General features: G+C 58.0%; 1 protein-coding gene across 2 annotated transcripts in view; it reads right to left on the reverse strand.

Moving 5' to 3' along the window:
• Positions 1-3755: 3755 nt before the first annotated feature.
• ZC3H7B (zinc finger CCCH-type containing 7B) overlaps positions 3756-27054 on the reverse strand; it is a 55038-nt gene continuing 31739 nt past the window's right edge. For both annotated transcript variants that reach the window (XM_012638110.1, XM_012638111.1), the window contains exons 6-23: positions 26972-27052; positions 26134-26190; positions 22421-22463; positions 21563-21756; positions 20921-21242; positions 20023-20081; positions 19139-19238; positions 18526-18687; positions 16641-16846; positions 15163-15263; positions 13977-14158; positions 11792-11877; positions 8067-8200; positions 7835-7940; positions 7612-7720; positions 7224-7357; positions 6934-7097; positions 3756-6569 (exon numbers count right to left, since the gene is read on the reverse strand). In XM_012638110.1, coding sequence (XP_012493564.1) covers positions 6323-6569; positions 6934-7097; positions 7224-7357; positions 7612-7720; positions 7835-7940; positions 8067-8200; positions 11792-11877; positions 13977-14158; positions 15163-15263; positions 16641-16846; positions 18526-18687; positions 19139-19238; positions 20023-20081; positions 20921-21242; positions 21563-21756; positions 22421-22463; positions 26134-26190; positions 26972-27052 — 2487 coding nt within the window. In that variant the 3' untranslated portion in view covers positions 3756-6322. The remainder of the gene's footprint in view (positions 6570-6933; positions 7098-7223; positions 7358-7611; positions 7721-7834; positions 7941-8066; positions 8201-11791; positions 11878-13976; positions 14159-15162; positions 15264-16640; positions 16847-18525; positions 18688-19138; positions 19239-20022; positions 20082-20920; positions 21243-21562; positions 21757-22420; positions 22464-26133; positions 26191-26971; positions 27053-27054) is intronic.

A 27054-nucleotide genomic window follows, 5' to 3' on the forward strand; every position in this document is an offset into this window, starting at 1 on the left:
GGGTACTCTTATAACCATGACTCAAGCATTATAAAAGCGATTTATGTAACCAAAATACCAAGACTATTTGTACCCCATAATACTTTGAAATAAAAAAATTAATCTTAATTTTTGAATCCAAAAAATAGTATAGACCAGGCGCGGTGGCTCATACCTATAATCCTAGCACTCTGGGAGGCCGAGGTGGGAGGATCACTTGAACTCAGGAGTTCGAGACCAACCTGAGCAAGACCCCGTCTGTACTAAAAATAGAAAAAATTAGACAGGCATGGTGGCATGTGCCTGTAGTCCCAACTACTCAGGAGGTTGAGGCAGGAGGATTGCTTGAGCCCAGGAGTTTGAGGTTGCTATGAGCTAGGCTGACACCATGACACCATGGCACTCCAGCCTGGTGACAGAGCAAGACCCTGTCTCAAAAAAAAAAAAAAAAATAAAGGAAACCAAAAAATAGTACATGGCCCAAAGCTCAAAACCTCTGGTAAGGTATACTTGAGAAATGTCATTTCTGTCCTGTTCCTCCTCCCCATTACACATTTAATCAGTTTCTTATTTTCATTCCAATGTCTCTTTTTGCAAAAGTGAGCATATATATATATATGAAATTTTTAAGTACATTTTTGAAGAGTTGTATGTTTTGATCAGTTGAGAGTATTTTGTGACTACGAAGGGGAGGCCTCCTTACTGCTCTGTTCCCAGCCAGAACCCTGGTCGGTGCCCTCTGCCTCTGCGAGCCTGCGGGTGGGAGTGAGGCTGGGCCCGTATGCAGCTGCCCTGAGTTGACCTGTGATTTGCAGGCAGGGCTCACTCAGGCTGGGCTGGTGCATTAACTATTCCTTGGCCTAAGACTCCTCTCGAGTGCAAGACTGGCTTATCGCAAAGGTGGAGTGGCCAGGTGCCCGCAGAGCATGACTTCAGAGGCAACAGGAAGTACCCTGTGTGTCTCAGAAACACCTGCTGCATGACATTTCATTCTTGGAGACTGATTCCTGTGAGCTCTCTGCAGACTCCTTTTAATGTACGTGTCCTAAGCCTCTAAGGCCACGAATGAGCACTTACCACATACCTGGCACCAGGCGAAACCCTGTAAGGAATTCAAAGTTAAATATCATACCTGGCCAGGCAACTCTCTATCCTTAGAGAATTTTCACACTCCTGAAAGTCCACCTTGGCACCCCTCACTGTGTGCTCAGGGTGTCCAGCTGGCGGTATCACCTCTGGTCAGACAGGGAGCACATCAGTGGGTTGCAGGGCCAGGTGGCTGGAGAGGACAGAGGTAAGAAGGGAAGGCCAGGGACATACCCAGAGACCTCTGGAGGGGCCACAGGACAGGCATGCTGAGTTTGCCTGCACTTCTTGGGTTTCACAGCTCAGGGTCTGATGTGCACTGCAGAAGGTCTGAGGTCCATTGGTGTCCTCGATGCCACTGAACCCATCCCCACCCCTGCCCTTGGCTTTTCATCAGTTGTATCACTAGGAACCAGGTGCCCTTCATGTGCCCATAGCTACGTCTCTTCACAGGGAAGCTGTGATCCCAGACAAGAGGCTGGGATCAGAGTAGAAAAGGCCCCCAAGAACATCTAGGGCCTCGTTCAGCTGAGAGGCCCAGATCGAGGGAGGACTGGACCACGAACTTGCACAGAGCCTTGCCCTCTCCCTGACCAGTGCATAATTCACTTCCAGGCCCAAAATGAAGATGTCAGAAGAGGTTGAGACAAACTTACTGATCATCAACCAGGTGGGGCCAGTGGCATAGGCTGCCCTTCCTGAGTGCCTGCAGGTATTTCCCTGGAGGCTGCAAAGGGCTCCCCTGGTGGGGGCATATGTGGATGCCGTTTTTTGGCAGAGCCCTCAAGGCCTTCTCTAGAGGTGCCAAGATGCCCCTCACCCCTCCGCCTGCAGGTCCCTGACAGGCATCCACTTGCCCCAGGGCTATCCTTGGAAGCAGCTTCCCCAGAGTGGAGGCAGCTGGTGTACTGTGTTGGTCGTGGGCACCGAGGCCTCCACATGCAGAGCCGAAGCCCAGAAATGGACCTGTGTCAGCTCTGACCCACTGATAGGACGAATGTCAGCCCCTGACTATGAAGGTTACCCCGGTACATGGAACTGCATGTGTGAAATACAATTAAGAGAAAAAGCAAGATGCAAAACAGTAGATGCACACTGATTACAATGATTAAAAAACATTTTTGAAGCCTCAATTCCAGTTTCACCTCCTCAGGAAGCCCTCCCAGGCTCCCCAGCCTGGACGAGGGGCCTTCCCTGGCACCCTGAGTGTTTCCCACCCCTGTGCCCACCCCATCATCCTACAGTCTTCTGTCAGGTCGGTCTCCCCTGGCAGACTGTGGACTCAAAGGAAATCAGTTTCTTCAGTCATCTCGTATCCCCATCTACCCTGTGGGTAGTCAGGTCATGCTTACCAAACAAGGATCAGAGGAGAATTTACCAATTTAGTTCACTGGGGTCACTGAAGTCCTGCTTGTCTTACTGTCTTTAATTCTCTGAGCTCAAGGAAGGTCCTGGTGCGAGCCCATGCTCTCTCCAGTCTGAGGGGGCGTCTGCGTTTTTCTTCTGCGAACTTGACCTTGCCACGCCACTTTGGTTTTTCCCAGCGTGGCCAGGGGTGCTGAGAACCCCCGAATGGCAGAGCTGAGGGGACCTTTGCTAACACCCACTTCCCAGTGGTTCTTGGTCTTTTTCCCGCCTCCTTCCTGAGAGTTCTTGGAACCCTCACTGAACCTCTCTGGGCTATGAAACATGGAAGGTCTGAGGTCCACTGGTGTCCTCAATGTCACCGAACACATCCCCATCCCTACTCTTGACTTTTCACCGGTTGTATATGACCCCAATGTGGACAGCAAACTTGTAGGGCTGTTGTGGAGAATAGACACACTATCTGTACCACACCTGTGCAAACAAGGTGCCCCATAAAGTTGGCTGCTTCTGTCCCTCATCCCATCATTTGTCAAGCATTAGAGCACCCACTGTATACCTGGCCCAAATGACTCCATCTTTAGGCATTTCTCAGGCCCTGAACCTCTGTTCCTGGGGCCACTTTATGCTGCAGTTTAAAGCCACCTGATCAGAGCTTGCTCATGCAGCCCGTCCCCACAGGACTCCCCTTCATCACCTGCAACTATGTACCATCCAAGAGATTTGAAAATGTACCTTCCACCCCAGCAGGTACAGGTGTCCCTGATTGAGAACTCCAGCTCTAATACAACCTCTCCTTTTAAAGATGAGGAAACTGGGCCCGTGTGACTTTGGTCTCCTTTGGGCCCAGAGGAGTCAGGGCTGCAGTTGGGATCATATTCAAAGGCACGGCCCTCACCTTCCTGGAAGAGCTACATCCAGAAAGGGCACAGAGGCAGGCCTCCAAGACCCAGCTGGCACTCACTGGTGAGAACAGGGCAGGTGTGGGCACCGCTGGACCACGAAAGGCTGTGAGCAGAAAGGCTGAAGAGCCAGCAAAGGGTATTTGCTGGGGACACTTGTGCACAGCACAGCTTGTCCCTGCCAGCCGAGGTGCTGCCTGAGCCGGGGTCAGCTGGGTTTGTGTGTACACAGGGACACAGTCCTGCTCCTCACCCCTCGGAATGTCCACCCAGGGCAGAGCCAGCACCAGCCAGCTCTGTCCCATGAGTACAAAGCAGCCCAGGCACTGGGCTGCAAGTGCCAAGCAGGGAGAACAGGAGTGACACCTCAGGGACAGAGGTCAAAGTGCACAAGTTTATTTTCTAGAACAAAGGCTAAAAGAAGCAAGTTTCTTTCAATTTTATTTTAAGAAGGACAAAAATTGTTATTAAAACATCTACATTATTATCAAGATACTAGACCTTATGAATATTTAATATTAAAGTGTGGTATTCTTAAATTTTTAATACACAGACATTTTAAAAGGACCATTAAATTGATTACTGCCCAGCTGAGAAATGCAGCATCCTTCTCCACTCCACCCCCACCCCACTCGCCATGCCGTCTTGTCCCTGCCTTGCTAGGGGCCTGCACAGTCCTGATTCGATGCTCTCAGCCTCTCAGCTAAGGGCCCTGGAGGGGTCGTCAAAAGTGCATTCTGCCCCCCCCAATTCCCTGCCCTGCCCTATGGGGGTCCAGCTCTGGCCAGGCCAGGGAGCCCCAGGTCCCAAAGGCCCCTGGACAAGATAACAGGCTGAAGATGAAAACTCTAGACTCTAACACTTTTCCTTTGAGGGGAGACAAATACAAATCACCTTCTTTCCCTGAGCGCTCCGTGCTCTCCCCACTAGACTGGGTGGTCTGGGGAGCTACCAGGCAGAGCTGGGCCCACATCACCTCTGAACCACAGCTCGAGTCCCTCTCTCCTTCACAAGTAGCCCAATGACCCCTAAAACCCTCCAAATCACGCAAGGATGGCTGCATTTTCTAGCCAAATTCTTAATCTTTAGCCTTCATTAGAAGTGATTCCTTGGATACCACACACATATATAATATTATATAGAGCGATATATTTAATACCTGTGTATATATGCATCACGGGGGCGACATATATACACACTAAAAACAAGGCTGGTGACAACAGACTGCAACACCACAGATCAGGGAAAACAAGTATCGTCGACACTCACGGCCACAACCACGGCCCCCACTTGGGGTGTGCTCTCTCCTCCTCTCCAGCCATGCCACCAGCACCCAGACTCTGCAGTGCTGGCCTGCTGGGGGCGGGGGCGGGGAAGAGGGAGGGTGCATGCCAGGAAAGGTCGGGCAGTGGCGGAAGAGGGACGGGTTCTCTATAGCCCCAGGGGCTGTCAGCGCGCACTGTCAATCCTTGTCGATCCTTGATCGGGGAGAAGGATGGGGCCGACCCTTCTCTCCATCTCACCCCTCAGCCTTGGGCCCTGCTTCCTTCCGGGGCTGCCTCACTCCTTGTGCCAACGGTGTGGGGCATTCTGGAATGTCTGGGGAGCCAGGGGAGGCTGTGTCTGCCCATGGGGGGTGGGATGGAGAGGAGGGGGTGCACACAGACACGTCAGACGAAGGGATGGGAGAGGCCTTGGTGGCTGGGGGCAGGGGCTGAGGGTCAGCTGGGGTCCCAGGCAGCTGGCAGGGCTGGGGACCAGGGAGGGGCTGGGACAGATGGTCGTAACTGTATGTCTGGGTTTAGGGGAGAGGATCGTGCTGGGTGTCCAAGAAAGAGGAGCCAGGTCCCATCCTGAAGTGGCCTATGGTGTCCAAGGTTGAGCCCCCTTTTTTCCACATCTCCTAGGCCCCCCACTCGCCCACCCGCTATACCTCGGAACCTGAGCTCCCGGTGCCCTGCCCTTTGCCACCTCTCCCGGGGCCGGCGAGGCAAGTACCCTCTGCTGCTATACTCCCCACAACCACCCCAGGAGGGGACTGTCCCTCCATGGGTGCTGACATGACCAGCCCTCCTCTGGGCCTCCCTCCCCAGCCCCTCGGCAGCCTGCCTGGGACCGCAGCTGCGCGCTGACTGTCACATCCCCACTGAGGGGCCCAGAGGCTCCACCCAACAACTGGCCCTGAGCCTCTGACCACTGTTTTCATCCCAGCTCGGCTTCGTGCTGGGACCTGGGCAGATCACATCTCCTTTCTAAGCCTCAGTCTTCCTATCTGCAAAATGGGGTCTGTGTTGAGTCACGTCTAGAGGCTCTGAGGATCTGCAATCTACATTCTCTGGCCCATGAGGCAGCAGGGCTCGGGTGGCGGCATCATCAACAGGCCCCAGACTCCTTAGTTTCGCCAGAGATCGTCTAGCCCAGCTCCTCCCACCCTTCTAACCAGAGGGGAAACTGAGGCCCCAGGGGGCAAGTGACCAGTACAGTGTCCCCAGCTCCATCCTGGGACTGCATTTTAAAGCTAATCGGGGCCTCCTGCCCTCTGCTGTGTCCCGATCTGTCCCCCAGGGGTGGGGGCTTGGGAGGGGGCAGGGAGAAGGACCCTCCTGCTACAGATTCAAATGGGGACTCCAGGCTCCCCAGCCCTGAGCTTTGGGCCCCTTTAGGAGCAGACATAAGTTAAAGCTGTAGGCTGAAGCTGGAGGGTCACCAGGCCCCTCCCTCCCCAACCAGGAGAGCCATGGGGGTGGGGGAGGGTCTGCCCAGGTTTCAGCAGGACAGGGACCCTGGGACCCTTGGGACTGCAGCACGTGCACTTGGGTATGCACACCTGGGGCACGGGGGCGGAGAGGATGGCCGGGGCCCCAGGGGGCTGGGGGCTGCCTGAGGAGGGCGGCCCCCACCCCCAGCTGGCCTGCCCTGGCCCTTCTATCAGGCCCTCTGTCCCCACCCAACCCCGACCCCAGGACTTCACCCACAGCCAAGACCTGGCCCTATTCCCCAGTGGTGGCAGCAGCAACAGGGGCTTCTGGGGTGGCACCAGCAGTGTCCCCGTCCTCCTGCAGCAGGAAGTTGTATTTGCCAAAGTCGTCATCCCGAGGGCACAGCAGCATGTCCTTGCGAGCCTTGGCCAGCTTCTGCTTCAGCACCTCGCGCCGGTCCAGCCACTCATTGAGCTCCTCCTGTCCGTGGGCGCAGCGGCACTTGTCCCCGTCTGGGCAGGCTTTGCCCTTCTGGAGCCTGTGGGCGGCAGGAGGCTCACTGCCCCAGCTCTGTGCCCTTCCCACCCGGGGCTGGGACCTTGGGCTGGCCACCTGACCTCTCCTAAGACAAGCCCCTCCCTGGGCAGCTTCCGTCCCAACTCAGGGAACATCTGGATGTCCCGGCCCTCTCTGGGATCTGCCCTGGGCTGCAAAGCAGAGGTCTGGGCAGGTCTGAGCACCCCCCTCCAACACCGGCCCTTCCTGCCCCACCCCCACAGCTATACTCATACCCAAGACCCCCCTCACACCACCTCCAGACCAAGGGGAGCCAGAGCTGCCCACGGCCCCATCTCCTCAGGCCCACCCCACGTCCTGCCAGGCCCTGCCCTCCCGGGGAGCACCTGTCGCAGAGTCGGAACTCGCCCATGGGGAAGCGGTAGGCCCAGCCACTGGCGTCGCTGTCGGACGTGAAGACCTTCTCCTTGTGCTTCTCAGACTGAATGTGCTGCTGCCACTGCTTCTTGCTGTTGCTGTTCTTGCCACAGAGCCAGCAGTGGTAGCCCATCTGGGGAACAGCCACTGTGGGTGTCTGCTCCCCACACCTCTGCCTGGCCCACCTCCCTCAGGGAGGCTGAGCTCGAGGTCACCGGCCCTCCAGGCAGCCCCTTGGGTACGCAGGGGTGGGCGTTACCATGATGTCTGCGTAGTCCGTAGGCATCTGGATCTGCTTCTCTCCTTCCCGAGAACTGACTGGGGTCCCTTCTCCAGGCTTCCCTGGGTTGTGTTTTTTCAGCCACATGTCATAGGTCTGCTGCATGTCCAGGACTGGGCAGGGGAGAAGGGACAGAGTGCCTGGTGAGGAGGGATTCCCCATTCGTCCTGCCCCGTGATCCCTGCTTGGTTTGGGAGCCATGGGCACCCCAGGCCCTGCTGATCGGCTGCCTGACCGTGGGGCCTGGTGTGGATGGAGAGGGGCCCAGGCAGCAAAAGGGGGCCCGAGAGCACCCACGGTGCATCGAGATGTCCAGCAGTGAGGAGGCGTCGGCTGAGACCCCGCCCTGCCCCGGCTGCCCACTCACTCTTGTTCTCCTTCATGAACGTCCACATGTCCCTCTCCTCGGGGCTGTGTGCGAAAGAGCAGTTCCCCACGTACTGGCACTTGCGGCCGTTCTGCGCGTGGATGCAGAGCTGTGGGGCAGGGTGGGCAGAGCCTGCTGAGTCCCGCTGGCCGGGTCACTGTCTTGGCTGGCAGGCAGCCCTCCTGGGACCCCACAGTCCCCTGCATCCCGCCCCTGTGCTCACATCGTATTGCTGTGGGAAGTTGCGAATGGACGGCAGCGGCCTCACTGACACCCATTTCCTCTTGGCCTTGGACATCACCAGAAGGACCCGCCGCTCCTTGGTCCAGCTGCAGGACAGAGAAAGGAGCCAGTTGGGAAGAAGTCAGGACAGAGCCTCAGGGCTGTGTGGCCTCCACGCCGTGGTGCTTAGATGGCCCCATCCTGCCCGCGCCCCCGCCCAGCGCCTGGCTCACCAGTGCCGGGCCTTGGCGCTGCAGTACTTGAGGTCCTTGTCAGGCTCCACCACCTGCCCGTTCCTCCAGCACTGGCCACACACAAACTTCATCTGCAGATCGAAGGTGCTGGGCCCGTGTGTCCGTGGGGCACCCTGTAGGGGGACAGGGAGAGCAGTTGGTGAAGCTGCAGGCACCAGGCCTGAGGCCCTGGGGTCTGTCACACGGGTGGTCTCTGGGAGAGCTGGGGCTGCCCAGAGCCTTGGAATGGGCTGGTCCACTCCCTGGTCCTGCCAGCGGGCTTCTTAGTGGATGGGACTCCTGACTCCTTATTAAGTGCTCTTTTGGCCTTCTCTGGCTGCCCCCACCTCACCCCACCCCACCCCCTTGGAGGCCTGCTCTGTGGAACCACTGTATTTCCTAGGGCAAAGCATGCTACCTCCCTGCCTTTGCACATGCTGTTCCCTCTGCCTGGAATGCCCTTCCTCCATTCTTCATCTAGCTTATTCTAGAAACTATCTTCGAGAACTCAACTCAAGTGCCATCTCCTGCAGGAAGCCTTCCCTGGAGCTCTTCTAAGTCACAGCCGCCCATTCTAGGAGCTCCCCTCGTCCCTGAAAACTGCTGCATGTTGACTGACTCATCCAGTTTTGGGTGCTAGGCCTGCAGAGAGCAGGCAGACATTCAAAAGGTGGGCAGCAGCGGGGTGGGCAGGGAGGAGGATGCCTTGAGCAGCGGGACAGACATCTGGGCAGCCCTGGACTCCAGCCCCTCCCTCTGGGGCAATGTCTCGCTAGTCTCTTAGGCCCCATGCACCATGCTCCTTTCCTGTCCTTTGAGCCAGCCTTTGCTTTGCAGGCAGAGGGCCAGCCCTTTCTGTACCCCTGAGACAGGGAAGGGGTGAGAGATGCCACCTTGAAGCCCCTCACCCAGCTACACCAGCCAACCTGCTGTTCTGTGAATGCACCATCCATCCCCCCGCCATGCCCTGTCCTCCCAGGAGCCTTGGGCGCAGAGTCACCCCTTGCTTTTCCAGGCTGGAGGGAGTGAGCTTTCTGCCCTGGGAGCTCCACCAGGACGAGAGCTGTGGCCCACTCCCCTGTGCCTCCAGCACTGCCAGCCCAGGGCTGCACTGCTGACAGACCCCTGGCCTGCCCTGGACACCTCGAGGGCCAGCTCAGCCCCAGGGTAGCACCCAGCAACAAGGTAAAATCACACCTTTGGGACTGGGACTCGCCTGCACAGGAGCAGGCAGGAGGTTTATCCACATGGCTGTTGATTTCTGGGTGTTCCCCTCGATCCTCACAAGCAGCATGAGAGGCAGGCACTGCTCCCAACTCACAGGCAAGGGGAGGGGGCGCAGAGGTGTTCAGTAGAGCAGCGCCCCTAGTCCTGAGTTCCTACCTCAGGGTGCCAGAGCCCTGGGAAGTGGGTGAGATCATTCCCACCTGCCTGAGCAGAAACAGGCTCAGAGGTTACCAACCCACCCATCTGCAAGTGGCATGAGGACAGGGGCCTGGTGGGAGATGGTCACTCATGCTCCTTGGTGGGATGGCACAGATGAGCCACGGGCACCAGGCCTGGGCAGCTTCTGCCCTGGTGTCCCCTCCATGGCCACATAGTATCACTGGCCTCACCCTCTGAATGGCAAATAAGCAAGAAGCCTCACATCTGGGCCATAGGCCTGGCACAGAAGCCCTGTTCTCAAGCCAGGCCAAGCGTGGCATCTTGGGTGGGGTGGGGCCCCTGGCAGCAGAAGGAAGCCCCTCACGGAACCCTTGGGCAGCTGGGCCTGCAACCTGTCCTGGGTGACCCTGGCAGCACCACTGGGCAGGAATAAAGGAGGAGTGGTCAGAGAGATAGCAGGTGTCGAAGACTCAGTGCAGAGATGGGGTCTTGCTATATTGCCCAGGATGGTCTTGAACTCCTGGACTCAAGTGATCTTCCCACCTCAGCCTCCTGGGTAGCTGGAATTACAGGTATGAACCACCATCCCCAGGTGGTGTTCTCTCTTTTTTTCGTTTTTTGAGACAGGATCTTGCTCTGTTGCCAGGCTAGAATGCAGTGGAGTCATCAAAGCTCACTGCAACCTCCAACTCCTGGGCTCATGGGATCCTCCTGCCTCAGTCTCCCGAGTAGCTGGGACTACAGGCACGTGCCATCACACCCAGCTCGGTGTTCTCTCTTTAGAAGGTCCCAGCTGAGCCCCTCACTGCTTCTCTGCCAGGGTCCTGGCCAGGAGCAAAAAGAAACCACAGAAAGGGGTGAGGGGAGAAGACTGCACAGGAGACTGATGGGGAGGGAAAGAGGAGAGGACCAGGAGCGAGGAGGTTAGGGAGGGAGGGTAGGCTCGAGGGGGCGGGCAGCCTTGCCCCAGCCTGGCCCATGCCTAGCCCCAGGCAGCCTGCCCTGCTTGCTGGCTCCCTGCCACACCCAGGCCGGCCTCATGAGGGGTCAGGGGCACAGCCTCCTCCCAAGTTGATCAGTGGGTGGGTCTGGCATGGGTGAAAGGGCCATCCCCCATGTGTGGACAACACAGAGGCCTCCCCTCACACTCACTGTCTCCCTGGCCCTGGGTCCAACCCTCTGAGTCCAGTGTCCCCACTGTCATCTACAGTCACAGTGATCCCACCGGCTGGGGAGGGTGTGAGCCTCAGGGTGGCACAGGACAGCCTGGGTCAGCTCCTGTGAGCCTGCTGCCTACCCCAGGAGGTGGGCGGGGCAGCGTTATGATCCCCATTTTACAGCGGAGGAAGCTCAGGGTGATGGGTGACAGTATGGTGCGGTAGGGAGGGAGCAGAGCTCTGGAGAGGGTGTCAGAGAACTTGGGATCTGCCCCACTCACTGTGCCCCCAGGCAAGTCGCTAACAATCTTCGAGGATGTTTCTCCATCTGCAAGAGCCACTAATACCATGGCTCATGTCTTTAGGGTCATGGGGAAGAACCAGAGGGACAGCAGGGGATGCCATCAGTGGGTGTCAGCCTGAGCAGCACCAGGGTATTCACATAGTCTCAGAGTATCTCCCAGGAGATGTTTATTAATTACAAAGGGGAAAGACCTAACTTTACAACGAAGAAACATTTGCAGTGGAGGAACTTTTAATCAAGTTACCAAAGTTTAATCAAAGTGTCAGCAGTGACGGGACACACTGAGATGATATGCCTCCCGACGTGTGCGCCGAGGAGGACACACCACCTAAGCCCAGACGATGGTCTTTTACAAAACACCTGGCTCCTCAAAGATGTCAATGCCATGGAAGACAAAGAAAGACAGAGAACTGTTCTAGATTAAAGAGACCAAAGAGACACAACAGAACGCAATTCGTGGCCTCTGAAGAATGATCTCGGTGTGACCCCCACGATGTTGGTAACCGTACCGCGGCTGTGTGAGAGCGGCCTCGTTTTAGGACATGCACACTGACGTGTTCAGGAGTAATGGGGCATCGTGTCTGCAGCTTACTCGCAAATGGTCCAGAGAGACAAAAACCAGTGGGTATTTATGTACATAAATGTGTATGTGTGTATGTACGCACCACACACACACACACACACACACACACACACACACACACAAAGTGAGCACGGAATGTGGTAAAATAACTTCTGGGGGATCCAGTAAAGGGTACAGATGAATTCTTCATCCTATGCTTACAGCTCTCTGGTACATGCGAAAGTATGTCAAAGTGAAGGGACGGGACAGCTCCTGTGGGGCCATCCCCAACCCGATGCTGACCCTGGGGCCTTACCAAGCTGCTGCTGGCCTTGCCTGCATGGGCCTCCATCTGCTGCCAGTACTTCTTGGATTCCTGAACGATGTCTTCATGGGTCATGCCTAGGGAGGGCGGGGTAGACACAGGCGTCCCTGAAGGGTTCAGCGGGGAGAGAGGCAGGAAGCTTCGAGGTGCCAGGGCCACTCAGGGCCCACGTGGAAGAACCCCATCTCCAGTTAGGCCCCATCATAGTAAGACATGGGGTGCAGAGGAACCACTTTGATCATCTGCAAAATGGGAACAAATTCTCTCAGGGAGTGAGAGAATTAAATATGGCCAAAAAGAGAGGGAAATGCAGTAGAAAGATACTGGCCCTGTGCCTCGCCCGTGTCCCTGTCTCTTGGGCCAGTGGCCCAGCACCCTTTCCTGACCCGCCTTCCCAGCAGGGCCTCAAACCCGACGCCTGTTTGGCAGCCTTTAGCCCCCTGGTTTCAGGGCTCCGTGCCTGCCCGGCCTGGCTCACCAGCTCACCACGGTACACGGCTCTCACTGCCAGTCCCCGAAGGGCAAACACCCCAGCCTGTGGCTCTTCCAATCTGATCCCTGCCAGCCTCAGACTGCTGCCTCAAAGCCCAACCTTTGAGGTGCAGCCCAGCGCCTCTTCCGTGAAGCCTGCCCTCCTCCCAGCTTCCTCTACTCTTCCTAGTGCCTTTCCCACGTTGGATTCGCCATCCACCTCCTCCTCTGGATGCTGCTCCACGGCAGCGACTCATCGGAGCTCACTCTGGGCCAGGCACTGCCCCTGACACCGGTACTGACAGCCCAGACCTCTCCTGAGAACTCCCAGACCCCCAATCCAGCGCCTGCTCTACGTCTCCACCTGAGTCCACCAGGTGGCACAGACTGCCCACGTCCCGCCCTAAGCCCTGATGTTAGCCCAGCCTGTCCTCCTATAGCGTCCTCCTTCTTAGGACATGGCAGCCCCATTCTTCTAGTTACTTTGACCTTGGAGTCAACCTTGATGCTGTCCTTTGTCTCACTTCCCATCTGGTCCATCAACAAATCTTATTGGCTCCACCATCAAAATATACCCAGAATGTGACCACTTCTCCCATTTCCACAGCTGCCACCCTGCCCTAAGCCACCCTCTCTGGACTCCTGGCTTCTGTCCTCGCCCCTCCATCCTCCACTCAGCAGCCAGAGCAACATTGAAAAATACCAATCAGATCATACAACTCCACCAAAACCCTCCTCCAGACAGGGCACGTCATGTTTAGAACAATCCCAACTATTTCTGTTTATGGCCTCGAGAGTCGTACACACTCGGGTCCCTGCTGACCTCTTGGGCCTCATATACCCTCCCCACCCACCTTCACTGAGCTGCTCTAGCCCCGTGGACAGGCTTTCTAGGTGGAGCCTTGCTGTGGCCTGCTCAGAGACCTCTCCTGGCCATCTCACCCGAGTCCCTCTCTATCCGCCGCTCTCACTTTCCTCACAGCCCTGCTCTCGCCTGGAATTATGTCACTATGTTCATCGACTCTAAGACACCGATTGCTAGATGTACCACATTTTATATGTCCCCCTCAACACACAAAATGCTGCTAATTATTTAACAAATTACCACAGGCGGGGGGGGACTGTGCTTCCCAGGTCAGATGGAACATGGGACTTATTTACCTCCTCGCACATTGCCTGTCTTGCCTCCCCTCACAAGTGTGAGTTCTCTGAGAGCAAAGGGCTCGACTAGCTAATGGCTGAGTCCCCTGACACAGAGAAGGTGCTCGGCAGGTCCCCGTTAGATGAGCGAGTGAGCGAGCGCGTGAACACCTTTCATCTCCACAACAGCTCGGCAAGGTAGCCATGAGGATCGCCCTTTCGCAGATGAGCAGAGCGAGGCCCAGAGAGGGGAAGGGACTTGCTCACGACCAGCCAGGCAGCAAGCGGAGGAGCCGGGGCGGGAGCCTGGGTCCGACTCCCTCCCCGACCCCCATGCTCCCCTGGCAGCGCCTGCACAGGGAGAAGCCCGGGATTTTCCGAGCCTGGACGTTCCCTGAGAGCAGAGCCTGTCTCTGATGTCCGGGACACGTCAGCTCCCCTGGAGCACCTACCCCTCAGCACCGCCCTCCCCTGAACTCTCGAGTACCCCCAGCTGGCCACAGGGCCCTGGCCTGTCACCCTGTGGCCAGTCCCGTGCTGCCCTAGCCCGCTGCCTGCCCCTCACCTGAGTACTGCTGCAGCAGCCAGACTTTGAGCTCGATAAAACTGTGGGCGAAGTGGCAGCTGTCCTCGCGCAGGCAGCCGTAGCGCACCTCGTGGCGGCACACGTCGAACTGGAAGTGCTCCTGGAACTGGCGGATCTTGGAGTACTTGAGGGAGGTGGAGCGGACGATGTGCACCAGGCACCTGGCGGGCAGGGCGCAGGGGCAGAATGCAGTCCACCCTCCTGGTAGGGCCACCCTTCCCAGCACCAGGCTTCACCCTGGGCACTTCCTGACCCATTAACTGACTCCAGAACACGGACGGCGTGGGAGGGAAGAGACAGGGCTCTCCTGCTCAGGCAGTCTGGGCCTGGGTCCCAGCTCGGCTTTACTGGGCCCCTTGCCTCAGGATTCGATCTGGTGCCGGCTCAAAGATGGAGATGCCAACAGAGGAGGGCCCCAGGCCCCACCGCCCTGCTACGAGGCCAAGAGAAGGCAGTGCCCGTGGGTGGCAAAAGGGGCATTTCCCTCAGGTTTCTGGCGTGATGATCCAGAGCCAGCCCTGATCCCAGAGGAACAGTAACCGAAGCACCTGCCCGGGCCTAGAATCTTAACTGCCCTCACTGCCAGCCTAGATCAGATCATCATCGACTTTATAGATGAGGAAACCCAGGGCTGGAGCAGCTGGAGGCCATTGGCAGGGCCAGGAATGGGACCCAGGTCTGTTCCTCCCTAGGGCCCAGGCTCCATCATCCTCACTTGGGCGGAGCAAGGGGAGCAAGACAGAGCAAAGGTCGGTGTGCCAAACCCGAGCCGGCACCTCCCTCACTGTCTGACGCTGGTGTCACCACAGCGGAGGGTGCCAGGCAGGAGTCAGAGACTGGGCACCCACCTGCCTGCTGAGTAAGCTACTTCCAGGCCTTGGCTTTTTCCTCTGTACAAAAAAACAGGGGCAATAACTCTGCCCTCAAGGGACTGCTGAGATAATTAATTAAAATACCCAAGCCAAGCTTGGAATACAGTAGATGCTCAGTAAATACGGTTCCCATCTTTTCCATGTGGAGGCTGGGTCTGAGTCCCAAATTCGGCCCCTTGCCTTGACACCATAGGTCTACCCTTTGGCCCCAGCCTTTCCCCAGACATCTGGCTGCGCCAGGGAGACTCTCCACCAGTCCCGAGCTCCCGGCCCAGGCCGTGGGTCCCACTCACTTGTTGTTGTAGAAGCTGTGCTTGGCAGCCAGGTTGGAGCAGACAGACGGAGTGTCCTTGGTGCCTTTGCTGATGATCCGAGGTTTACTGTCAAAGCAGATCTGCCCAGGGAGGGGGTAGGCTGGGACTCCGCATGGCCACCTGGGAAGTGGGTGGGCTGGGACCCCGCATGGCCGCCTAGGGAAGGACTGCTGGGTCCCTGCAAGCCCTGCTCTGGGTCAGGGGAGTGAGGAAGGAAATTCCAGGGCCTCTGGCTCTAGCTCACAGATGACCTGGGCCTTGGCACCTCCTCCCTCTCTCTGATCTCACACACCAGATGCCTGGGACAGGGGCTACTCCCTGTCTTTGAGCCTGTTTTCTCAACTGCAAACCAGGGATGACCACACCTGCTTTGTCTCACAGGTTCACTGTAAAGGTCAAAAAACAGATAAAAAGGAACTGCAGGTGCTTTGTAAACTACAGACTGCCACCCGGCTGTGAATTAAAATTCCTAGACCAACTGCTTCGGGGGAGTCAGCCCAAGTCTGCTTGCTCTAAGAGTCAGGGGACAGGCTGGCTGCGCAGTGGATTGGGCCTGGGCTAAGCTGCACCAAACCCTCCAGCAGCCCGCATCTAGAGCCCTTGCTCCATAGACATGTGACGCTGCTCCTGCCCTCAACATGCTACGACTGGGTAGGGAGGCAAGGGTCAAGTTCACTACAGGAGCCAGGCAGGGTCTTCAGTGACAGCTCTGGGAGGGAGTTAGCAACAGCTTAGTGGAGCTGCTAGAATCAGAGCTGAGCCTGAGGTCTGAGACCCAGAAACACAGGAGAGCACTCTGGGGAGAGGGCAAAGCCAGGGCATACGCGGGGAAGTGCAGCGGGCACTGAAGCCAGCCCAGCTGGACGGGAAGGTGTGTGGAGGGAGACGTGAAATGCAAGTCCATGGACACCTTGCTCCAGGTGGCTGAGGAGTGCCAAATGCACCATACCCAAAACAGGGGACTCGGGAGCAGCCTTGGACAAGCCTCCAAGTCTGCCCATGTCACGGGGACCTGGCTGTAAGGACCACCAGTGGCAGCTGTCTGGGTTTGAAGCTCAGCGCTGCACCAGGCTAGCTGTGTGGCTTAGGCATGCTCACTTCCCCGAACCTTCAGCATCTGTACAATGAGGACAGCACCTGCCTACCAGCACTGCCGCGAGTATAGGAATGAGCATCGAAAACACCTGCTGTCCAGCCCGGCCCGCGACCCACTGTTAAGGAAAGCGCAGGTGTGAGGGTTACGATTCTTCTTTGTGGCCTCAGTTTCTGCCTGGCTGGACAATATCTGGGCACTAGCAAGACAGGATCCCATGGATCCTAACTTCCTGACAGTCCAAGCACCTACTGATTCTAAGGTCAGGCCTCCAAAGCCCACAGGCTCCAGCACTGACCTTCCATGGTGGCCCTGCCTGTGCCATGGACTGTGGGGGTGGCGGGTGGGTGGGGCAGGCGGGTACCTCACAGAGGAAAGTGAAGATGCCCTGGTGCTCCTTAAGGAGCTTGGCGATGGTGAGGCTGCCGCGCTTGACGCCCCCCAGTGGGTCGAAGAGCAGGTCGCGGTTGAGGGTGCCCTTCCGCTCCTCGGTCCACACGTCGATCTCCTCCTGATGGTAGGCGAAGGTGCAGTTATCCCCGTACTTACAGTCCTGCTTGTTAATCATGTCTGCAAAGAGGCAACAGGACACACGTTCTGCCAGGCGGGGCCGGCAGCCTGCAACACCCTCATGACCCCTGCTGCGGCCGGTGGGGCTCTGGCTCCAAGAGCTGGGCAGGTCTTGGCTCTGCCCTGGCACAGGTGAGGCAGTGGCTGCTGCCTTCCCCACAGGACTCAGCAGGGCTGGATGGCCCTTCCCAAATGCCAGGCCCCCTCTGTGCTCTGCACCTGCAGAGGACAGCAATCACTTCTGCCTGCCTGTCCCACATGTAGACTCATGTCTTTTGTAGGTTAAGCAAAAAAAAAAAAAAAGTATAGAAAGAGCTTTGTGGAAGTATACAAGCCTCTAGATAAATGAGAAATTTTAAAAAAATTATTATTCACCAAGAAAATAATACTGCATTGTTGAGAGCATGCACTTTGGAGTCAGACAGCCGTGGGCTGGGATTCCCTGTTACGCCCTGGGCCCCGGCTGCCTTGTCCAGAGATGGAGGACACCAAATTATTGTGGGGCTCAAGTGAGGTGTTAAGCAAAGCTCCTGGGGCCAGGGAGGGAGGCTCAGAATCTGGAGACCTGCCACTTCCTGGGGGTGGGACCTGTTTTTCTTTCTCCTCTTCCTGCTCTTTCTAGTCTGCCCTGTCCCATCCCTGTGCCAGGCTCTAGGCACAAAAGGATCAACGGGCCACAGACCCAGAGGAGTGAGCTGGATCCTGGGTTGGGGTAGGAGTGTCTGCAGGGGGAGAACTGCAGGGAAGGGCTTCCCGAGATCCAGGCAATGCTGGAAGGCAGAGCAGAGCATGCCCAGGCTCAAAGGCACAGTGTGTGCGGCAGAGCCGGGAGGGTCAATGGATTTGGGGAGTGGTTAGGGCAGCGGGGGAGAAGCGCATGTGGGTACACGTAGCCTCATTGCAGCCTGCACTTCATCTCACTGCCCACAGGAAGTGGCCTTTGGAGTGTCAGGGACTGGCCAGCCTGGCTGCTGGGAGGACAATGAGTGGGTCCAGAAGGCCTGGGTGGGCTACTGCCACAGGCTGGGTCAGGGGATAAAGGCAGGGCCTGGGGAGGATGCTCACAGCCTCAGTTTCCCACCCAGGGCTGTTGTGCGGATGTGCGATGGTGAGCATGAACGGGCTCGACAATCTCGTGACTACTCATGTACTGCCATATAGACTGGACCGGGACGCTTGGATGGGGAAGAGAATGAGGGACATGACAAATGTCCATCAAATACCGACCAAACTGCCATGTGCCACAAGTGAAGACAAGGACAACCACAGAATAATTAAAAAGAGCTAACAAGCCCTTACTATGTGCTGGTCCTACATGCCTTACATGGATTCTCTGCACATGCTCCCGGCAGCCCTGTGGGACCCTGAGGTGGGACCAGCTCTCCGAGCACGTCTGACCCTCATGCTCACAAGCACAGGCCGCCGCAGGGGCTCTGGCTTCAGTGGAACATCCCGCATGCTTCCCGCCTGTCTACACGGCTAGTCGGGACAGGAGACGCTCATTCTGTTGCAAAATTCATCCCTGGCGGGCCCCAGGAGCCCTGAGCCCCAGCTTCCTCAGCTGCCTGTGGCCGTGAGGACCACACCTGCTATGTCCACCTGTGACATGAGCAGAGTGGGGATGGGTTAGAGGGGCCAGGCCCTGGCTACACTACCCAACCCTGCTGCAGCCCACCCACCTTTGCACAGGTAGTAGGAGCCCACGAAGCTGGTCTTGGTGGGCCGGGGCCGGATCCGCTTCCAGGTCTGGTCCTCGGAGCTCCGGAGCCGGCCAAGCAGGATGTCCCGCTTGCACTTGTGCTCAAGGCCCTCACGGTAGGTGTAGTCACCAGCCCTGGGGCCTATGGGCAGGGTGGACAGGGCAGTGATTCCGGAAGCAGAACTAACAGGGGATGGCTGGCAGGACAGCTGAAAACCTACCTCCCCTCACCAGGGCCTCCCATCAGCTCCCTTCCCTGCTCTGTGCTCCCTGAAGGAAGTGGGCCCGTATCACGGACGACTCTCCAAGGAGCCCGTCCTCGGCAACTGTCCCCCGCCACACCTTCTACTATCACCCTGACTCTAGCGAGCCTGACCATTTCAGTATCTCTGGAGAGAACTATGAAGACAGTGCCCAGCAGGGAGCAGGCCTGGCAAGTGTCTGTCCCTTTCCTTTCCTGCGCTGGAAGGACTTCTGTTTTCCCACACTGATCTGCAACTGATACGCTAGGGTTCTTTTACCGTGGGAGCCCAAGCTCCCGAGACTGCCAGCTCTCTGGGGCAGAGGGGTCGAGTCCACAGGTGCAACTTTACCTGTCTTGGGGTAGCAGAGCTGGCAGGCCTGTTTGAACTCGTGGGTGGCAGCCAAGGGGTTCTTGATGAGCAAGGCGGTGTTGGGCATGGAGGGCTCTGGCTGTGACAGGAGGAGGTCGGCCATCATGGGCATGGGTGACGGCTGGGACCACCAGGGCCAGCCTGGGCACCAGAGGTGGGGGTGCTCTATGACCCCCCCATTCTGCCCAAGAGCAGAACCGTAGCCCAAGACCCTCCCTCTTCCTCTACCTTCCCATCTGGGGAGCCCCCTTGTAACATGGTCCGAGAGCCTAGAATATCAGGACCAGATCAGCCTTGGGAAGCCCCTAGACTAGTGGGGGCATATAGGTGACCGTGATCTTAGCCCAGCACCTCTCCTTGAATGAAAGTTCAATGTGAAAGCGGAGAAATGGGAGTGGCCCTGATTAGAGCCTATTCATATGCCCTCCCTCAAACTCCTAAGACATCAGCAGATGGGGAGGAAGGCAAGACTCAGAGAGGTTAGGTGATTTCCCCAGGGCCACACAGCTAGTGTCTAGGCCAAGATCAGACAGAGTGTAGGCTGCCTAACTCTTCATCAGATGCTCTTTTAAACTCAGAACCTGAGTCTGGAAACCAGGGATGTTACTAAACCTGGGAAGTCAACTTAACCCTCTGAGCCCTGAAGTGCTCTCCTGCCAGACAAGGGCAGGGTGCTCTCCCAGTACATGGCTTGGTGAGGAAGGGCGAGGAAGAGACTATCTCTGGCCCGTCCACTGAGGGTGCCCCGCCGTGGAGGCAGCACCTCACCCCACGCAGCCCCCACTCTGGAGGCCACAACCACTTTCCCTCCACCCCCAGGAGGGAATGCGGGCCTGGCCATGGGGCCCAGCCAAGTGACTCACCGAGGGGGCAGGTTTCTGAGTACCACTTGGGGGACGGTGGTCCTGTGAGTTGTTCTCCTCTGGGCGGGGAAAAGACACAGAGGGTCAGCTGCCCTGGCTCTGAGAGCAGGAGGGGCCTCCCTAGGACCTCCCTGTATGTGTTTCTAACTCAGAGAAGCCCCCAGGCTGTACACCCTCTCCTACCCATGCTGGCCGGACACTGTCCCCTTCTCTTCACCCCCATGGCCACTGCACTCACAGGTCTTCTGAGACCAAGATCCCTAACCCATGTTCCCTCTGGCAGACTGCTCTGGTCACCAGCCAGCCCCTGCACTGCACCAGGCTTGTGCTGCTGCTCCTACTCCTGGGCAGATGAACTTCTCCTTCAAGACCTCGTGCAGCCATCACCTCCTCCAGGAAGTCTCCCTTGGCCATGAGGCTGAGTGACTCCCCCCACTCCATGTCCCCACAGCCCCGTGAATCCCTCTCAGCCCTCTCCCTCTGCATGCCGTGGGCTATGTCTGACCGCAGAGGGCCAGTCCTACCAGGACCCAGACAGGTCTGTTTCCTCTCTGGGTCCCTGGCTCCCAGCCCAGAGTGGTGCTGCAGAAGCTCATGGCCTTGCACCCTGCCCCCAGCGTGGGATCATCCCATGGGATCCCTCCAGATTGGCCACCCAATCCTGGGAGGCTGGGCAGACAGAACCAGACTGGGAGTCAGGAGGGCAGAACTATCTGCTGTGCTCTGCTTGATCCTGAACAAGAGACTCAGCAACACACAGACGTGGCCCTGGGTCGCTAAGGCGTGGCAGGGCCTGGGCTTTCTGTGATCCCAACTCCACTCTTCAGAGACTAGCAGTGCAACAGCACTTTGCAAACTGTCAAGGGGGCTAGGGGTGAATGTGCCACCCAGGCCTCACCCATGAAGGAGTCGGGCTTGTCCAGGGAGCCTCGGGTTGACCCGAAGCTGTCGAGGGCATCCAGCCGGGTCTCCGCGTACGGCAGCAGGTCCAGGGGGTCCAGTGTGGGGCCTGGGGGGTCGAGGGCATCTAGCACAGAGGCGGCCAGCTTCTTGGAGGGGTCCATGACGAGGCCAAAGGAGGCCGGGGGCAGTGGGCTGGAGACGGGGATGGAGCTGCCCACCACAGGGGGCAGCAGTGGGGTCCCGCCGGGGAACACAGGTATCAGCTGGGGCAGCTCACTCGGCACGCCGCTGCCGGGCAGGCCACCCTGGACCAGGGACTGTGAGGCAGGGACAGAAGGAGGGGTCAGAGAAGAACATGACTGCCAGGCCTGGGCAGAGCCAGGCATTCAAGAAAGCAGCCAACCTACCACCCCACTCTGCAGCGCGGCCTCAACCTGCCCCAAGGGGAGCCAGGGCCCAGCGTAGGCCCTCTGGGTGTACGTTCTGCAGCCGCATTTCTATCCCAAGCAAGTCTTTCCTGAGGCCTCAGTTTTCCCGACTGTGACACAGGGACGCGACCTTCCTTCTACCCCTTGTAGAACAACCAGGGCCCAGGCAGGAGAAGGGTTCAGGGGAACAGGAGGGCAATGTGGCTCACCAGGGAATCCAGGAGGCTGTCCAGCTCAGGGCCAAAGACATCCCCGTCTGAGAAGTCATCCAGGCTCTCGGCGCTGGGGAGGGCCCTGCTGCTGCTGTCCAGGGGGGCCAGCAGGTCCAGAACGTGAGGGAACAGGGGCATCGTGGGGGTAGAGGGGAGGAGGGCCGGGGAGCCCCGCAGGTCCACGTAGCAGTCTGTGGATGGGGGCGGGTGCTGCTTGGTGGGAGTGGAGGAGGTGTCCCAGCCTGGGGTGCATGTCCAGCACCTTCCCTTCTTTCCCCAGCTCCTGCCAGGGGCCCCGCCTGCCCCATCGGCCTGCCCCCGCTGGCAGAGACTCGGCAGTTGTCGAGGAAGGCAGCAGCCCCGGGTGGGAGAGGGTCCTTCGGTCCTACAGCAGCAGCCCACGCAGGCCAGTGCCTGAGTGTCTACCTTCACTACCTCCTTCCTCTGGGGTGAGCAGTGCCCTCTCCAAGGGATACTCTTAGAATGTAACCCTTCCTGGAAGCTACTGAGGGAGAGAAGGGAAAAGGAGGACTTTGATGAGGGGCCTCCCAGGGGTGGGGGCAGGCCTGGAGTGAAGGCCATGGGACCATGGCCACCTGCTGTAGGACAACACCCCCCCTCACCAGGCTAGAGATGTTCTCCCTTCCCTGAGAAGGAGTCTGTGGTCCTCATCCTGCTGTTCCCTCTCATGCCTCAGGGAGTCCCCAGGACAGGGGGCCCCTTGGGAGCTCCTGTCTACAGAGCTTCGATGGGCAGGGGATCGACTCGCCTGACCTCCGAGGGACCTTGGGGGTGAGTGGCTGATCCCTCCCCATGCCCCCTCCCCATCCTGGCCTTTCGAACCAGGAACATTACCTGTTTCGATGTCATCTATGGAGCCCAATCCATTGGAAGTTCCCTGTGCGGGAAGAACACGCAGGTCGGGCCGATGCGGGCAGGGAAGGCCACAGTGCCTGGCACCCAGGTCCCGGCCCTGCCCCGCATGACTGTGCTGGTGACGGTACTGAGGAGCACTCAGAGCACTGGGGGATACTAAAGACCCAACACATGCCGGGCCCTCACCCCCGTGGTGCCAGCCAGGGGCGGGCATGGGCCGGGAGGTGGGGGTATGGGCTCAGACAAACCTCACAGCTGCCCCTCTCTGGAGCAGTGGCCAAGGGTAGGGGTTATAAACTTTGAGCCTCAGTTTCCCCACTGGCCACAGGCTGGGGTCCACGCCCTGGCAAGGGTGGCAAGGGTTTTACCAAGCCCTCCACACTGCACTATAGATGGTTTGCAGCTTAAGGACAAAAGTGCCCACTCCCTAAATCCCCAGGGTCCCCTTCCCACCTCCAACCCGGGACCCCTAGGAAGCAGGAAAGAGGAATGAGCCCAGGGGGACTCCACTGCTGCCTGTGGACCTTCTGTTGGAGGGAAAGCTGGGCCTGAACCTGCTCTGTGGCCTGGACAAGCCCTCATCCTCTCTGGGCCTGTTTGCTTGTCTGTAAAATGAGGGTACACCCACCTCGGGGGATTGTTCTAGGAATGAAATTACTTGGTATTTGTAAAGAGCTTACAACAGTGCCTGGCACACAGGAAGTGCTTTTAAGTGCTGCATGATACCTATAACATTATAGATGCATAAGGTAGATTTTTAAGTCCAAGCTATCAGGCCTGGGTGAGCTGGGTGTTTGTGTAATTCACCAGCCTCCACGCTCCACCCCCAGCAGACTCCCAGCTTCTTGTCCACCCCAGCTGTGACGGTCATTCCTCTGTCCTGAACTTTCTCCCCTGTTTCTCTGAGTCCATCACAGCCCGGCTGAAGTCCTGCTTCTCTGATGAGGCCTGGGGTGGCCCCTCCCCCTCTGTGTCCTCAGGGAGCGTGGGGTGGAGGATCAGACCCCCACCGCTGGCCAGCCTTTCCCAGGGATCAGTAGCAGTAACAGTACCAGGATTTGTCCAACACCAGGCCCAGGGCAGCATTTTACACCCAGTGTTGAGTTTGGCCCTCGGTCCAGGCGCCCCATGAGGTGTCACCCCATGGCACAGAGATGTCAGCCCAGAAGGCTGCCATTCACAGGTCAGACGGGTCAGACCCCGTCCCCTCGGCCCGTGCACTCCGTCTCCCCCACTCCCACCAAGCGCCTCCTTCCCACGCCCCTGAGCCCGTCCGCGGAGCACCCAGCAGACGTGTGCATGCACATCAGTCTCCCGGGGTGCTCGCCCGGCACAGATAAACTGCACAGAGCAAGGCCGTCCAGCTGGTCAGAGAGCGGCTATTCGCGAGGTCGTCTACAACATATTCCAGGGGGAAACGAGGTGCCAGATGAACATCTCTAGGGATAGCTGTGATCCTTCCTGCTAGGTCCTGCCTGTGGCTCCCAGGCCCTGAAGGACAAAGCCGCCGTCTCAGCCCTCCTGCTCACCGCCTCGCCCCAGCGGCCTCCCCAGGCTCCTCTCTTCCTGCTGTCGGCACGGAATCCCCGCTAGTAACATTCATTTAGCGACAAAGGTTTTGGAGCACTCTCTTTCCAGCAGGTGCTGTGCTGGGAGCTTTCATGTCTGACCCGTTATAACCACCAGGTAGGTGGCACTGTGACTCCTTTTAAAGCGAAGGAAGCTAAGGCCCTGAGAAGTGGAGTGGCCAGCTCGGAGAGGAGGCGTGCTCAGGGTCTGGGCCAAAGCGCACTGGCCGCAGAGCCCAGGCTCCTCTGAACCCCATGAGGAGCAGCTGGGCTTGGGGTTCGGGGCACATCTCTCCCTCTCCCGTCACTCAGGGAGTGAGCCAAGGGAGTGTTCCCTGGGCCATGAGTGACATTCCTTCCTCTCCATTCATGGCTGCCCTGGGCGCTCTGTTCCTAGAACTCAGAGCCCTCCTTGCGTCTTGCTCTGTACTGCCAGGCGGTAGCTCCTGCATAAACACTGTGTCTTGCAGGGCCTCTGTTTGTCTCCTGGGTCACAGGAAGCTCCCTGTGGGCACAGCCTGGGCCATCCCCACTCCTAGGCACATGTATGGAATGACCGACTCCCTGGATGCATGAGATGCCCACACCCATGCTGGAGAACCCACAGGGAACCCTTCACCCCACGCTCACCCATGGCCTGTACAACTTACAGAAGGCCAGGGCTCTGGCTGCGACACCACCCTGCTCTGTGTGACCTCAGGCCACCGTGTGTGTGTGCACATAACCACGCTGGCACAGTGAGGCACTGAGGCAGGGTCTGACCTGGTCCACTCCACTGTGGAGTCCATTCTGCTTGGGCTTCTCACAGCCCCTCATAACCTGACATCTGGCAGGGCTGGGGGCCGTAGTACCAGGTATGGTGCCATCTATGGTCCACTGGCTGCAGACTGACAGGGTGTCACGGGCTTGGCCCTGGCAGAGCAGGGCATTCTGCCCATATTTGCTGTGGCCCTTTGGCCATGGTCAGTTAGTCATTCAACAAATATCTTCTGAGCTTCTGCTGTGAAGAGCAGTCGCACACTGCTGTGCTCCTAATGCGTAGATTGTTGATGGGCATATGGAAGCACTCAATAAATATCTCCTGAATTAATGAATGGAATCAATGTGGGCCCCCTTCAATGCCTCCCCACACTCTGCTGCTGCCTTGGTCAACTCCCCTCCCCACTCTGTGCCTCAGTTTCCCCTTACGTACAAGGTGGCAAAACACCAGGCTCCATCCGTGCTCTTACAGCCTATCCCTCACTTTCCTAAAAGCCTCAAAGTCCAGCTGAGCAGCTCCTGTGTGGTGAGTGGGGGGCTGGGGTCTGAGGCATGTGCTAGGCCCTGTCACCACCCCCAGGAGGAGCTGGGACTGCCTGGGTTACACAAGGTCTTGGCCCCGGGGGAGGGGAGTCCTAACCTCAAGACAGCACCGCAGCTATCAGCGGCTACTGCCCTCGCACCTCCAACGGGCCCACGTTTCTCAGGTTATAAGGTGCTTCCCTCCCTGCCCTGGCTGAGGGATACAATATCCCCATCTCCCGGATTTGGAAGCTGAGGCTTAAGATGAGGAGCCACCCAAGGCGGAGGCCAGCACAGGGTCCACTTGGGCTTTTCGCTGTCGAAAAAGTGAAACGTGGAAAGACAGAGAAAAGGCAGGGCAGGGAAGAAGGAAGACGCTCGAGGCCCAGGCCTGAAGCTGCAGAGAGGCTGGTGACAAAGGAGCCAATGGCAGCAGGAGGTGTGGGGCAGGGAGGCAGAAAGGAGGCAGTCGGGACTGGTCCACCCAGACCTTGTCCTGGCTGGGAGGCCATCCCGCACTCTGCCCCCGTGGTCACAGGAGGCACCTCCTAGGGAGGTGGGGTGGGGTGTGTCCCTCATGGTCCTTCACATGCCGTCTTCATGAGCCTGGCCCAGGCCCAGGCCGTCGGTCACTCTCTCCTTCCAGGGTATGTGCCTGGCTCGCCACAGTGGGGACCAGGACAACATGACATGAGCCCAGCTGTGAGGGTGGATGCCCCCCGGACCCACTGCCTGAGGTCATTTATACCACAGAGAGTGAATCCCAAGCTCTCATGAGGAATGAACGAAGACCGTTTGGTACAGGGAGGGGGAAGGGACTTGGGGTCGGAGCCCCCAGCCTACCTGATCCGACATGCCAGCTGCAGTGCCATTACTGAGCAGAGAAAAGGTTTCCAATTCCTGCCGGAGATTGGAGAGAGGTGGGAAGAGATGAAGATTCTGCAAAGATGCTCAGGGTCCCACCAGCCAGGGCAGCAGTGGGTGGCTGGGCTCTGCGGTGCCCCCTGAGGGAATCACCTGCTCCGTCTGGGCAAATTCTGCTGTGCTCCAACCTGGCCCTGGCAGAGATCTCCACATACACGCTCCTACTGTGTATCCAGGACTGTGCCCGGCACCAACTCAAACATCCTCGCATTTCAAAGCTGCCATGAGCTCCCTGAGGTGGGCATAATCACCCCCACCTTCCAGATGAGGAAACCAGGGTGGAGAGGTGAACTAACTTGCTCAAGGTCACGGCAGAGACTCCAGAGCCATACGCTTTCCTACGTGCAGCTTCTTGGCACACGGTGGGTGGCAAATGAATATATGTGGATCTGAACTAGTCAAACAGATACTGACACTTCAAATTTGCACCATACGGGGGTTATCTGAGAACATAAGGCTGAAGGATGCCAGCGTCAACTCAGGCCACCTCCAGGATGATTAAAGGCAGCCAGGGCAGGGGAGAGAGCGGTTTTTAGCAGCTGGTATCTAAGGTGAGCTAGAAGCATTGGCTGTTCTTTGCTTTCCCAAAAGGTCTGGCAGTCATTCTGGGGCTTTCAGCCAATGGAGAGGGCAAACCAGCTGCTGTGTCACCCCTCTGTCCTAACCAGGCCCTGGCCACCCCCACTCACTGTCTGGTCCCTCCCTTCAGACCTCTTCATCCCCACCCCACCCAGCCCAGGGTCTGGAGCCCACCTACCTGGGGCCTCTTATATGCCTTGCGCACTCGCAGCCCGAGCTTCTGGGCCAGCTCCTGACCAAGCTGAGTGACGCTTTCATCCT

The sequence above is a fragment of the Propithecus coquereli genome, unplaced genomic scaffold (genome assembly GCF_000956105.1).
Source record: "Propithecus coquereli isolate 6110/MARCELLA unplaced genomic scaffold, Pcoq_1.0 Scaffold126, whole genome shotgun sequence".
In the NCBI taxonomy this organism is placed as follows: domain Eukaryota; kingdom Metazoa; phylum Chordata; class Mammalia; order Primates; family Indriidae; genus Propithecus; species Propithecus coquereli.